General features: G+C 47.9%; 1 protein-coding gene across 3 annotated transcripts in view; it reads left to right on the top strand.

The window, feature by feature from the left end:
• Positions 1-13,938, top strand: part of LOC126237456 (dehydrogenase/reductase SDR family member 11-like) — a 262,806-nt gene that overhangs the window by 160,475 nt on the left and 88,393 nt on the right. For 2 of the 3 annotated variants that reach the window (XM_049947593.1, XM_049947591.1), the window contains exon 6: positions 2,003-2,188. The exons of the other annotated variant lie outside the window; for it this stretch is intronic. In XM_049947593.1, the coding sequence (XP_049803550.1) occupies positions 2,003-2,038 (36 nt within the window). In that variant the 3' untranslated portion in view covers positions 2,039-2,188. Of the gene's footprint in view, positions 1-2,002; positions 2,189-13,938 lie in introns of those variants that run through there. 3 annotated transcript variants of the gene reach the window in all.

The following is a 13,938-nucleotide window of genomic DNA, read 5'->3' as shown; positions in this document are numbered from 1 at the left end:
TTCCGGAGCCCCTTAAGGTAAGGAGGGTCTTGGCAGAATTGGAGAGGAAAGGAACATGTGGATAACATTGAGAGGAAGAAGGGACAGGCTGACAGGACGTCGCTTAAGACATCAGGGAACAACTTCCGTAGTACTAGAAGGAGTCGTAGAAGGTAAAAACTGTAGAGCAAGTCAGAGATTGGAATATATCCAGCAAGTAACTGAGGACGTATTTTGCAACTACTACCTTGAGAAGAATAGGTGAAGAGGTTGGCACAGGAGAGGAATTCGTAGTAGGCCGCATAAAACCAGACAGAAGACTGATGACACAAAAAAAAAGCCTATGAAAATGAGAATATGCGGAATGGATTGCAAACCTCACATTGTAGAAGGGACGAATTCTGACAAACACACACCAGTTCACTAATCTCATTCACATTAAATAAAACGCTAGGTGAGGATAATCCATTGTGGCACTGAAAGAATCACAAGGATAAACTTCTCAATTTTTTGAGAGCACTGCCAATCTCACATCTGTTTTCAAGCTGTTTTCCAGACTGTTCACCTTTACAGTTGAAAGCGCTGCTGTGCATTTGTAGATGGAACTGACTGATCTGCAGTGTAGTTCTCTTTTCCTAGACAAACCCTTTTACGTTAAAATTGTCCAGGATACCTACATTGTTTTCCTGAAGTAAAGTTTCCACATCTCCAAATTAAGTTGTAAAACTGACACCATACTTCGCTCACCATATGCATGTGAAAAGTCTTTTCTCGACTATGAAACTAAATGAATGAGAACTACGTTGCAACATGAGTGCGAAAATTCGTGAAATCGTCTGTGTCTGTCCACATGCCGAGAGTTTGTATCAGATAAAAATTATACTACGTATGCTTGGGTGTCAAAAATAATTAAATAATACCGAAAATTTGTCTTGCGGTTGAGAAATGTGAAATGCAGAACCAAGTCATATGCAGTACGACTCCTTTGCCATTTACATGCAGTACGTTCACAGTTTCCCCCCTCCTGATGCTTAGAGGACGGAACGCTATTCGTTGCAGTGGTGTTTGTAGGCTGTCACAGTTCTAGTAACAAAGAGGAAGGTGCATTAGTTCGAAAATTTCGGAGTACTAAAAAGAGATTGTCAACACTCACAGCAAGTACTGACAACCATCTAGTGAACGTAAAGACCTGACAACTGATTCCTTAGTCACGATAATTCTTGGCACCACCAATCAAATATTTGGCTTTTATATTTATAAAATTCTAGGTCACACATCCTATATCCTCAGACATTGTTACTTGTATGCATTGTTTATATAGTGACTCATCTGGAAGGTGAGTAATTTTCTATGGACAAAGGGCTACTATGGTCGTGCGATTGTTAATATGCGTACTTGCCAGAAAGCGTCTGGAGAGAAAAATGCTTTATTGAGTGGACTCCATTGATAACACATGAACTAAGTATAATGGAAGTTATTTTAAAAAACTGGGGCTGTCTTACAAACAATGTTTCCTAATTACCTCTGAATTAAGTTCATACTTAATGACACTGAGAGTCAGACAACGCCTCTTCTCAGGAAATCAAGCTATTATTTATAAAAATAATAAAAATAAAGCTCTTCTACTACTTCCTCTGCACTTTTATTATTAGGCTAACTGTGATCTGTTACGTGTTCCATCTTCCTCTTGGTCTACCTGGATCTGTTTTGCCTTCTGGTTTAAAGTTCCTATTCTTTTGCACTCCACGTTTCCAACTCCTTACGAATATCTTCATTTCGCATTTTATCTGTTCTCTTTCATTCCTTCACCTTTGTAATAAATCTCATTTTTATTCCTTGTATCTGATTTCCTTGCCTTTGGTTCAATACCAATGATTCACTTCCGACTCACTTCCATGTAATAGAGATGGCAAAGAGTTTTATAAAATTACAGTCCTGTTTCTTTTTTATATGTGTAAGCTTGTATAGGCGTAAAACTAAATCACTTTCAAGACCTTAACACCATTCTCACCTCTTGTTGCAGGTGCACGATGTAATTGTGATGCCAACTGGCCGATAGATCTAAGATAAAGATAGATGCTGTATCCATCTGTTAACGATCGCATAACGTTAATATTTCTCAGTGCTGATATGAGAAGAATAATGCTATATTGCTATTGTATAGTTGGAAATATTTTATACAATAAATAGTTCCTTGTTAAATAGTGTCTCTGTGTGTGTTATTTTTTTATACCCAGCCACATTTCCCATAAATCTGTCCAAGTATACTACATTTTAAAACGTTCTTCTACAGAACGCTAGCGTGTACATTGTTTTGATAACTTACGTCATTCAAAGCCGTTTCAAGGCAAGAGGACGTAGGTACTCGATAATTTCTTGCATATATTATGACATATTGGACGTTTATTTTCTCTGTGGTGCTTTACCAGTAGACCCCAAAAAATGTCTGTAAGACGACAAGCGAGATTTCTGAAACAGTTGGTTCCATTTTTAGCGATATTTTAGGTTCACAACAATAACCGCAGAGTAATACTTCGCAAGTGTCATTTAGTACAACGTGCCAAAATGTGGCTACTAATTTAGCTGTAATTTCTGCAGAAGTAGATACAAGCCACTAACTGAACAAGCCGTCGATTTTTCACTTTTCACACGTACACACATAGACACGGACTCGGAACTCTATATTTTTGTTTACCTTATGTTATTGTTGTTGTCCGTCTGGTCTGCAGATTGCTCTGACGTAGCTTTTCACGTTAGACTAAACTAACGAACCTGTTCGTCTCTGTGTCACTACTGCAACCTCGAATAAGTATTTAAGCCTCGGTCTTCCTTTTTTATAACCCACTCACCCCTCCAGCACCAAACTGACAATTCCTTGATGTCTCAAGATGTCTTATCTATCGAACCCTTTTTTTACACAAGTTTTTTCCATGAATTTCATTTTACCCCAATTGTCTCAGTACTTCTTCATTAGTTATCGGAATCATCCATGCAACATTTGGTATTCACTTCTTATCAGATCCATTAATCGTTCACTTTTCAGTTCCTCCACGCAAACACTATCAGGAAAGACTTCCCGTCACTTGCTGCATTCAGTGTTAACAAATTTCTTCTTCTTAGAAATGTCTTTCTTGCTTTTGCCAGACCACATTTTATATTCGCTGGCGTCGTCAGTTATTTGCCGCCCAAATAGCGATCATCTACTACTTTTAGTGTCTCAATATCGTAGTTAATTCTATCAGCATAATCTGATTTAATTCGACTACGTTCCATTAATCTTCGTTCAGGTTTGTTGATATTCATTTTGCAACCCCTCTTCAAGCATCGGCAGTTGCTCCAAGTCCTTTGCTGTCTCTGACAGAATTACAATGCCATTGGATAACCTAGAACTTCTTATTTCTTCTTCCTAAACTTCAATCCCTGTTCGAAATTTCGCGTTGCTGTCCTGAACTGCTCGCTCATAGTACAGATAACATAACACAAGGCCAACGCTACAACCCTGTCTCGCACCTTTGGCCAAGTTCTGCCTTGCTATCATGTTCATCGAGTTTTATAACCGCAGTCTGGTTTCTATGCAAGTTGCAGAAAATGTTTCGCTCCTTTCTCTCTTAAAAATAGCTCCACTCTTCCGGTTTGTTACCATTGTTTTCAGGAGGTTGGTTCTCTGGCAACTGACAGAACTGGAAATCCCCCCCACAAATAATCCTATTTCACACTCACTCTGCTCCATCTACAGTTCATCCGGTATTTCACTGCGTCTGTATGGGTGAGAAAGGCACACGTATCCAAAATCGTTGCTTAGCTAATAAAATCAATCAGAATAATATCTGGAACGGTTACACAGACCTACACCTGTTTAATGGTTACCTGTACTCGCTAATATAGGAGCACCTGAAATCAGAAGAAATCAGATACTATTCGGACAATACAGTGAAATACTGTCGAACCTAACTCTTTGTAACACTAGGACCTAATCCTATGACAAATATGTGAAGGGATGTTGCCCTGCGATCCAGGAAGTTAACGGAAAAGATTGTGGAATAGAAGCAAGGTCGAGAATAGAAGCCTGGGTGATGATCCAAACATACCAGTCGAGAGCTTTAACCCATCGCGAAGAGTATGGACTACCGTACACCGTGTGAAGACAGGCGTTGAAGATTGTAGGGAGATGAGGACTACATGGGGCTTCTCGAACTGCCCTCAGTGTGAACTCAACCAATCAATGGACCACCTGATCGAGTGCACTCTTCATGGCTTTAATGGTGAACTTGAGAGCATACATAAAATCCGGACAATGCCATCGACTGGCTTAAAAATGTCTTATTGTGTAAAATGTTGTATTCTGTAGTGCTGAATCTGTGTTATTTTTTTCTGTAATCTCCTTTTTTAGTATTCGCCTTATAAATGCCGAAAGAATAAATAAGAAAAAGGTCATAGGACATAACGGAATAAATTTTGAAGCAATCGAGGAAGCGATAGAGGGAATTAATGTATATGGGTGAAAGAGATTGCAATATATGTCAAAGAAATAATGGAAGACGTTCTGCGTAAGCGCTACTTTGAGATGAAGAGTTTATGAGTTTGGTACAGGAGAGAAGTACGTTTCCGACCACATCAAACCGGTGACAAGACTGAAGGAAAAATAAAGGTAGGCTTAAAGTACCCATAAATGAACAGAATTTTCGTGCGCCAACGCTTCTCGAATAATGGGACAGGTGCTCAAAAATATCAGGAATTAGCGGGCATATTATTGTAATTAAAGATAGGAGCAACAAGAGTACAATGATAGCTCATGTGATCGGAAATGCATTACGCAAACTTCTCTTTCTCTTACGAAAATTGTAATTAGTGTGCTACTAGATGACTCTGAAAGTCTGCTAAAAAAAATAATTTGACAATTCAGATAATTCCCTACTACTGTTCTTTCGAATTCTAAATGTGGACAAAAAAATGCTGTAGTGAAATAAAAATCTTTGTGAAGAAGATGCAGTTCTGTCATATAATTCACCAAGTACCTAAAATTTTACTTGTCATCTTGAGTGAATTGTCTCTACCAACATAGGAACAGTAGAAGCACCAGAACAGAAAACGTAAGTAATAACTAATTGAAAATAAAGAACACTGTAACAGAGATCACAAATATACTTGTTGTAGCTGGGATTCACAGTCACACAAAACTTTTTGAAGGACATCATCTTTACGCCAGTGACACTTACAGGTTTTTATTACACTACTGCAATTTTGGCCTTAGGCCATTATCCAGTGATGTTATAGCTTTAAGCCATGTCAACGTAATGAAAGCTGACACATTTGTAAGTCTTTGTCCATCTTGCCTTGTGTAACAACGACACGAATGTATTTAACAGGATTGAGAACGATATACAAATGTGTCAGCTTACATTACGTTGACATGGCTTAAAGGAATAATATCACTTGATAACGGCCTAAGCCCGAAATTGAAATAGTGTAATAAGAACCTATAACAGTCACTGGCGTAAAGGTGCTGTCCTTCAAAAAGAGGTCACAAAGTTTAATCACAATTAATATGAGGCTCGTTCAATAAGTAATGCAACGCTTTTCTTTCTAAAGGCAGATTAGTTTCATTCAGGATCCCAATACACCATATTATTGCACACCCTTTTGGTTAGAAAACCCAATTTTTCAACATTATCTCCGTTCAGTGCGACTGCCTGGTACCTTGCTAGGAGGGCTGCATACCCCTGTGGTACCACTCTACTGGTTGACGTCGGAGCCAATGCATCAACAACCAACCCATCGTCCACTTACTGCTTCTCTTGGTGTGCGTCCTTCATTGACCCAAAACAGATGGAAGTCGGAAGCTGCAGATATCCGGGCTGTAGGGTTCGAACGTAAGAACAGCCCGATGAAGTTCTGTGAGCTCCTCTCAGGTGCGCATACTTGTATGAGGCCTTGCGTTGGCATAGAGAAGGAGTTAGTTTGCATTGTTGTGGCGATGAACACGGTGAAGCCTTTTCTTCAATTTCCTGTGGGTAGCACAGTACACTTCCGATTTGATCATTGCACCATGAGGGTGGACACCAAACAGAATAATCCCTTAATAGTTCCAGAAGACCGTCGCCATACCTCTACTTCCTGAGGGTGTGTCTTTGAACTTTTTCTTCGGAGGAGAGTTGGTGTGCCGCCACTGCACGGTCTGCCGTTTTGTTTCTGATTCGGAGTGATTAGCTCATGTTTCATCGCTTGTGTCGATACGCGACATAAACTGTCACGATCGGCCTCGTAACGCGCAAGCAATTCCGCACAGATGGTCCTTCGTTGCTCTTTATGATCTGTTAGGCCGCGAGGAGCCTGGCGGGCACACAGCTTTGAGTACCCCAACAGGTGGACGAGTGTGTCACTATTACCAACATAGGCGTCCAGTTGAGCAGCAAGGTATTTTATTGTGATGCGCCGATGACCTCGAATGAGAATGTCCGCACATTGCATCATAGTACCAGTCACAGCTGTGTGCAGCCGCTCGACACACGGGAGATCGAACAGGTTTATGCCACGTTGCTGCGATGATGACAGACGCCTAGCCCACTGGCTCATCGTGCTTTTGTTCACTGCCAAGTCTCTGTAGACACTCTGCAAGCGCCTATGGATATCTGCGATGCTCTTGTTTTCCGCCAAGGGATATTAGCTCTCTGCTGCGAATTCAGCTCCATTACAGATGCCATTTTGAAAGCTAGGTATAGCGTCGCCACCTATCGGAACTTCATGAAACTATAGGGTCTGAAGCGACGATATTCCACGATGTCGCACAACGAATTCCGCATTTTTCAACCGAAATTGGCCGAGAAAAAAAAAGTGTTGCATACTTATCGAACACCTCTCGTACATTTCGTTACTTATGAGAAACCTTTATAGATCTCTTAATAACCCAAGTAATCCAGTGATATGTAAGTCTGCAGGCTTTCGTGGCCGTTGGCACTGAAGTTAAAATCTTCTGGGTTATTAGGCCGCGTCAAGTTTATTCTAAAATGATCGACGTTCCGACCCCTCTGCTGTGATCTTCCTCAGGATCTTCTGGTGTCCACTACTGCTAGAACACTCAGCAGTGTTCTAGCAGTACAGTTCCTGAGCAAGATCCTAGCAGAGGGGTTGAAACATCGATCATTTTAGAAGAAACTTGACGCGGCGTAATAACCCAGATTTTAACTTCAACCCAGTGATATGTCACCCCTTGTACATTTCGTTGCTTATGAGAAACCTTTATACATATCCTGATAACCCAAGTAACCCAGTGGTATGTCACATTATGTGACGTGCAGGACAAACAATCAACACAACTTGGTATCCGCCGGCCATTGTGGTCGAGCGGTTCTAGACGCTTCAGTCAGGAACCGCGCGACCGCTACGGTCGCAGGTTCGAATCCTGCCTCGGGCATGGATGTGTGTGATGTCCTTAGGTTAGTTAGGTTTAAGTAGTTCTAAGTTCTAGCGGACTGATGACGTCAGATGTTAAGTCACATAGTGCTCAGAGCCAGCCAACTTGGTATCCAAGCTGGAGTAGCCCAGGGAAGCATCTTAGAGCTCATGTTGTTCAACCTGTACATTAACGACTTCACAGCAACACAAAATACGACGTTAGCCATCTAAGCGGATGACACAGCCATCCTTGTGCAAGATTGGAAACCGTCGAACATTGATTCACGAATACAGACGGCACTCAGAACTGCCGAGCCTAGGTTGGAACGATGGCGTACTAAAGTAAACGTCGACAAGTGAGAAGCAGTTCTGTTTACGCGCAGACCGAAAATACTGCGCAAACATCAGCGCAGTAGACAGATACCGCTACATACACGATAAATATGTTTCCGAGAGAAAGTCTGTTGTAACTGCGACCAGGACGGTCGCGGGGTAGCAATGACGGAAGGCGCGGCGGGACCCACGGAGGCGCCCGCGAACAACACAACGGAAGAGGACGGACACGACCAGCGCAGGACGGAACGAATACAACAAGACCGAACAACAGAGTCACAAGGAAACCTAACAAACACGCCCACTCGTACACAGAACAAGGAAGTAAGCTGTCTAGCGCGAAGCGAGGTGTACACCGACGTGAGCGAGATTAGACTGACTGGCTGAGCTTGTTTTTTTTTTTTTTTCCTTTATTGTAATTTTAAACACCTATACAGGCGGGCTGTCAGCAGCATAGTACGCTGCTCTTCAGCCTTAAGTGGAACAATAAACATGACAGAGAGGTGATATATACAATACAAAAAACGGCGGGCAAAGATGGAGATACAAAAAACAAAAAACAAGAAGCCGTTCACGTTGGACGGTAAAAACACTAACACTGGTAGACACGGCGCACAAAACACGGAGAACGGCGACGGCACATGTGAACAGTTGAGTTGTAACTGCACAAAACACAAAACGATGCACACACACTAGACACTGATGGCGATGATCTCCGGCGCGCGAATGTTCACTGAGCGTGTACGAGTCCGGGGACCTGCCAAGAGAGGAGGTGGAGGAGGAGGAAGGGGAAATGGGAGAGGGGAGAGCAGAGATGCCATGGGCAAAGGAGAGAGGGGGAGGGAGGAAGGAGGAGGGGAAGCCCGGGGGAGAGGGTAGGAGGGAGGGGGGAAAGGAAAGAGAAGGGAAGGGAAAGGGGGGAGGGAGGGTGCTTAAAGGAAAGGACACAGGAGGTCGGGGGGGAGGATCAAAGTTGATAGCAGGGGTAGATGCAGGGGAGGAGGACATCATCAGGGAGGGGGAGCTGGCGGAAGCCACCTTGGGAGAGGGTAAGGAGGGTTGAGAGATGGAGACCGGGTGGGACGTGGGAATACAGGCGCGGCAGCGGGCGGGGGTGGGTGAGGATCGGGGAGACGAGCGGGTGAGGAGGGTCGAGTTTACGGGAGGTGTACAGGATACTGGCTGAGCGAGTGGCCGGCGCTTAAGTACGCTATCGGGGGCGCCGCTATTGGCCGCTGGGAGCACGTGTTCCACTGTGGTGCCCCCACACTAAAAGCGGACCAGGAGGCGTGCGCCGCCACAGCTTAAGGCGCGATGGTGCAGAGTCCTCTAGGGGTCTTGGACGTCCATGACGACTGGCACGGAATCAAATTCCGCGGCGCGCGGTACCAGATCCCATCCCCCCCCCCCCCTGAAACTTGCGCGTAGGGGAGGAAACACCCCGGATGGTGGCGAGGTGGGTGGCAGTGGGAACTGGGCGTATCAACCGCTAGCGGCGGGGAGGAAGGGACGCCCGAGGTATCTATGACAGCCGATCCAGAGTCCAGGGCGGGGGAGGGAGCCGCCGATCCACCCAGGGGCGGAGAGGGCCGGCGGCGGGCCCTCGGGGAGACGGCAACCGGGGGCTGGGACGGTGACTCGAGGACCACGTCTGCACCCGAAGGAGGTAGGGAAAGAGTCGGCGGCGCGAGTCCCGTGGCAGCACGAGGGCGGAGCTGATCATGATGGCGGCGCTCCAACGCTTTCGACGTCTACACCGACGTCACATGCCGCCCATGGGCTGCGACGACCGTGGCGGGTGTCCAACCCGCCTTGCGCCCGTACTCGCGGGCCCTCACGGCCCTGCCAGGGGCATACCGCTGCGAGGGCTGGGAGTGGGGGAGGGAAGAAGACGGCATCAGCAAATGGAGCAGGGTCCGCGGCTGTCGCCCATGAAGGAGCTCTGCCGGACTGCGTCCGTCAATTGGCGTAGTGTAATAGGTGCTCAAAAACAGGGTGAGGGCCGATGTGGTTGGAGACGTGTCGACAGCCTTAGTCAACTGGTGTTTAAAAGTGCGGACAAGCCTCTCTGCCGCGCCATTGGACGAAGGGGGGGAAAGGGGGGCTACGGATATGCTTGATACCGTTGGCCTGACAGTAGTCGTGGAAGGAGGATGCTGTGAATTGGGGACCATTATCGGAGACCAACGTGTGGGGCAGGCCTTCAATGGCGGAAACCCGGGCCATGGACGTGAGTGTAGCCTCCGTGGTGGTGGATACCATTCGGACAACATATGGGTATTTGGAGTAGGCATCAACGATAAGTAACCACATTGACCCCAAAAACGGGCCACAAATTCGACATGGATGTGATCCCAGGGTCGGCGAGGCACAGGCCAGGGTGCAAACGACTGAGGGGGGAGGGGGGGGGGGACTTGCCTGGTGACATGCACAGACTGTACAGCCACGGACCAGGCGCTCAATATCGCCATCGATGCCAGGCCAATACACATGCCGGCGAGCCAAAAGCTTCATACGGGACATACCCCAGTGCCTGCGGTGTAACAGACTGAGCACCCGAAGCCGCAATTCCGGAGGGATGACCACCTGGTGGGCATCTGACTCCGTGGCCAACAGAAGAACATCATCGACCACGGTGAGCCTGTGGGACAGGTGGCGCCAGGGGCTGAAATCGGACTGCATCCGACGAGTAACATAGGACGGCCACCCGTGGACCACGTAGTTCAGAACTTGCCGCAAGACAGGGTCGCGGCGGGTAGCCGCAGCAATGTCAGCAGCCATAAGAGGAAAACCGTCCAGTGCATCCCGGTGGGCGGAATCAATTTGAAAGCAGATGACCACCTGTTGGTCAAAGGCAGGATCAGGGCCCGCTGGGAGACGTGACAAAGTGTCCGCATTAGTGTGGTGGGCGGTGGGCTTATACCGCATGGTGTAAGCGTAATTACGTAAAAGCAATGCCCAGAGCTGGAGACGTTGAGTCGTCTTCTCGGGAAGGTGAGAATGGGGTCCGAAAAGTTTAACCAAGGTTTACAATCCGTCAGGAGGGTAAACTTTGCCCCAAAGAGATAGGAAAGAAATTTTTGGAAGGCGAACACGATTGCCAGGGCCTCCTTCTCAATTTAAGAGTAGTTCCGTTGCACTGGGGTCAACGTCTTAGAGGCATAAGCGATGGGCTGTTCAGAGCCATCGGCATCCCGGTGCGCGAGGACGGCCCCAATGCCGTATGCCGACGCATCAGCTGCCACAACCAAGGGGCAGTCCTGAGAAAAGGGAGTAAGGCGAGGGGCGGACTTCAGCATCGCCTTTAAACGGAGAAAAGTCTGGCCACAGGCAGGAGTCCAAACAAAAGGTACCCCTTTGCGACGCAAGGGATTGAGGGGTTGTGCAACGGAGGCAGCCTGAGGCAAGAACTTGAATAAGTAACCTTGCCCACAAACACCTGCAGTTTCGATAAGTCCTTGGGACGAGGAAGGGCCTCAATCGTTGCGACATTACGATCCGAAGGGCGAATGTCATCTTTGCTAAGCCAGTGGCCCAAGTATTCCACTTCTGATTGAAAAAAGCATCACTTGTCCAGCTGACAGTGTAGACCAGCAGACTGCAGAGCGTGAAATAAGGCGCTGAGGTTTTGCAAATGTTGCTGGCGGGAACGCCCGGTGACCAAGATGTCATCCAGATAATTCACACATGCAGGGATAGGCTGGGTAAGATGCTCCAGGAATCGCTGGAAAAGGGCCGGCACTGCTTGTACTTATACAATCCGAAAGGCGTGTTGATAACCATGATGTTCTGAGATTCGGCATCCTAGGGCAACTGGTGGTATGCCTCGGCCAGGTCGTTCTTGGAAAAATGCTCTCCCCCGGCAAGCTTGGCAAGAAGGTCTTCCTATCAGGGAATGGTGTGTCAACGAGGGATTGAGCATTGGCTGTAGCGCCGAAGTCCCCACACAGCCGAAGGGACCCATTGGGTTTCCGTATGACCACCAGTGGCGTCGCCCATGCACTATAGGTTACAGGTTCCAGCACGCCAGCGGCCTGGAGCCGATCAAGTTCCTGCTTGACCGCTGGCCGTAAGGCTACCGGGAGGGGCCGGGCCCGGAAAAAGCGAGGCTGTGCATCCGGCCGTAGGGTGATGTGCACCTGAAAGCCGGAAGCAAATCCGAGATCCGGTGCAAACAACGACGCAAAAGCGGAGCACAGATCGTCCAAGTGCTGAAAGGGGACAGCCGTGGAAACGACCTTAACTTGGTCGGAAATTGAAAAGCCAAACAGGTGGAACGCATCCAGGCCAAAAATATTCGAAGTCGACGGATACTCGACGACAAAGAGGGTAAGGAGCCGCGGAACATGCTTGTATGCCGCCTGGACGACGAACTACCCACGAAGGGGAATGGAACCGTCTCCGTAGGCGACCAAACGGCGAGAGGGAGGCGACAACGCAGGAGAGCCCAGCCGTGTATATGTCGCCATATTAATCAGGGAGACGGGGGCCCCAGTGTCGACCTGAAAACTGGCATTTTCTGTGAAAATGCGGAGCGTGAGGAAAAGCTTCCGTGTTGATGCATCACCCTGTGGGACGACCGATTGCGGAGCGTGGACAATATCTTGGACCCCAGGAGGAGCAGGACTGGATCGAGTCGAGTGACTACGACAAACCGATCGGATGTGGCCCTCCTTGTTACACAGCGTGCACGTTTTCCAGCGGTGGGAACAATCAGCCCGCGAATGCGCAGTAAAGCACTGTGGGCAAGACGGAAGTGGGCCGCGGGACCGGCGACGAGGGGCGACCGAAGGCGCCGATGCCACAGAGACGTCGGAACACGAGGAGTCCCAACGGCGCTGGCCTCTGTCAGTCGGGCCACGTCGACGTCACGAGGGCGGCACCCGCGGGACGCCACGATCGCTGCCACCTGCGGTCGCGCCGTAAGACGCTCGTTAGCCGCTTGAGCAGTGGGCAATGCGGAGAATGTCTTCCGAGGAGGGGTTGTCGAGTTTCAGTGCCGCAGTACGCACCTAAGGATCGGGAGCCAGCTGAACCATCACATACCGGATCAGGGACTCCGCATACGAAGCCTTACACTGCTGATTGGGGCACGTAAAATGGCATTGACGGTTGAGACGCTGCAAGTCAATGACCCAGGAACGATACGATTGACCAGGCTGTTTATGGTACTGGTGGAACTCCAGCCGAGAGGCGACCACATGGTAGCGTTGGGAATAATAGTTTGTCAGAAAAAGGCAGATCTCCTGGAAAGAGAGAGCCACAGGATCGGACAACTTACGGAGAAGAAAAAACGTGTCCGGAGAGACCCAAGACGAAAACAACGACCGCTGCAAAGGAGTCGTCAGTGACTTGAAAAGCCGTGAAATTTCGTTTCAGCCTATGTAAGTAGGTTTCCCAGTCCTCTTTAGCGTCATTAAAGGGCGGACGCGGGAAAGCTTCGGACACCCGAGGACCCTGGAGCTGGTGCGGTAACTCGTCCCGAGCATCGACTTCGTCCGTTGGCAACTGTAGCGACTTTTGTAAGATGTCTGACTGGATCTGCTGCTGCATGAGCTGCTGCTGTTGCTCCAGAAGACAGACCAACTTCGCCTCCACACCAACGACCACCATCATGCCGGTGTGGGCGTGAAGGGGCTCCACCTCTTAATAATAAAAAAAAGGTATGTCACGTATGTCAAATACTAGGTCGTGACTGAACTATTGTGCAACGACGTACGAAAACAAATTCGGTTGACTCAGGAATAACTGCTGCGCAAATCAGTTTGAGTTTTCAGAGTACAGGACCGTTTTGCCACCTACACACAGTTCCAGTGATAGACGGACCATTGATCTAGACGCAAGACGTAACACGCTTATCGCTTATGGCTACTCTGATAAATCGCCGATACCTAGACAGAGCTTCTGCGACATCCGGGCCCGTGGCTTTGACATATGACGCAATACTCTTATCGTTACATCGGCAGATCGCCGGTACCGGCAGGAATGTTCACAGTCTCCGTGGACTCGTCTAGCTAGTCCCACAGTCGAGCCAGTAAGCCAGTTCACACAGCGATGGGGATCGAGAAATACAAGGGACGCGTCGCACTGGTTACTGGCGCCAGCGGGGGCATCGGTTCTGCCATACTGCAGGCGCATGGACTCACCGTCGTGGGAATGGCCAGGAGGGTCGAAAAGATTAACCTAAGGACTCTTCACTACTGCAGTACATTCGGGACAACACATTTGTTATCA

The sequence above is a fragment of the Schistocerca nitens genome, chromosome 2 (assembly GCF_023898315.1).
Source record: "Schistocerca nitens isolate TAMUIC-IGC-003100 chromosome 2, iqSchNite1.1, whole genome shotgun sequence".
NCBI lineage: Eukaryota > Metazoa > Arthropoda > Insecta > Orthoptera > Acrididae > Schistocerca > Schistocerca nitens.
Note: the sequence above shows the minus strand (reverse complement) of the source record. Positions and strands in the feature narration are given on the sequence as shown.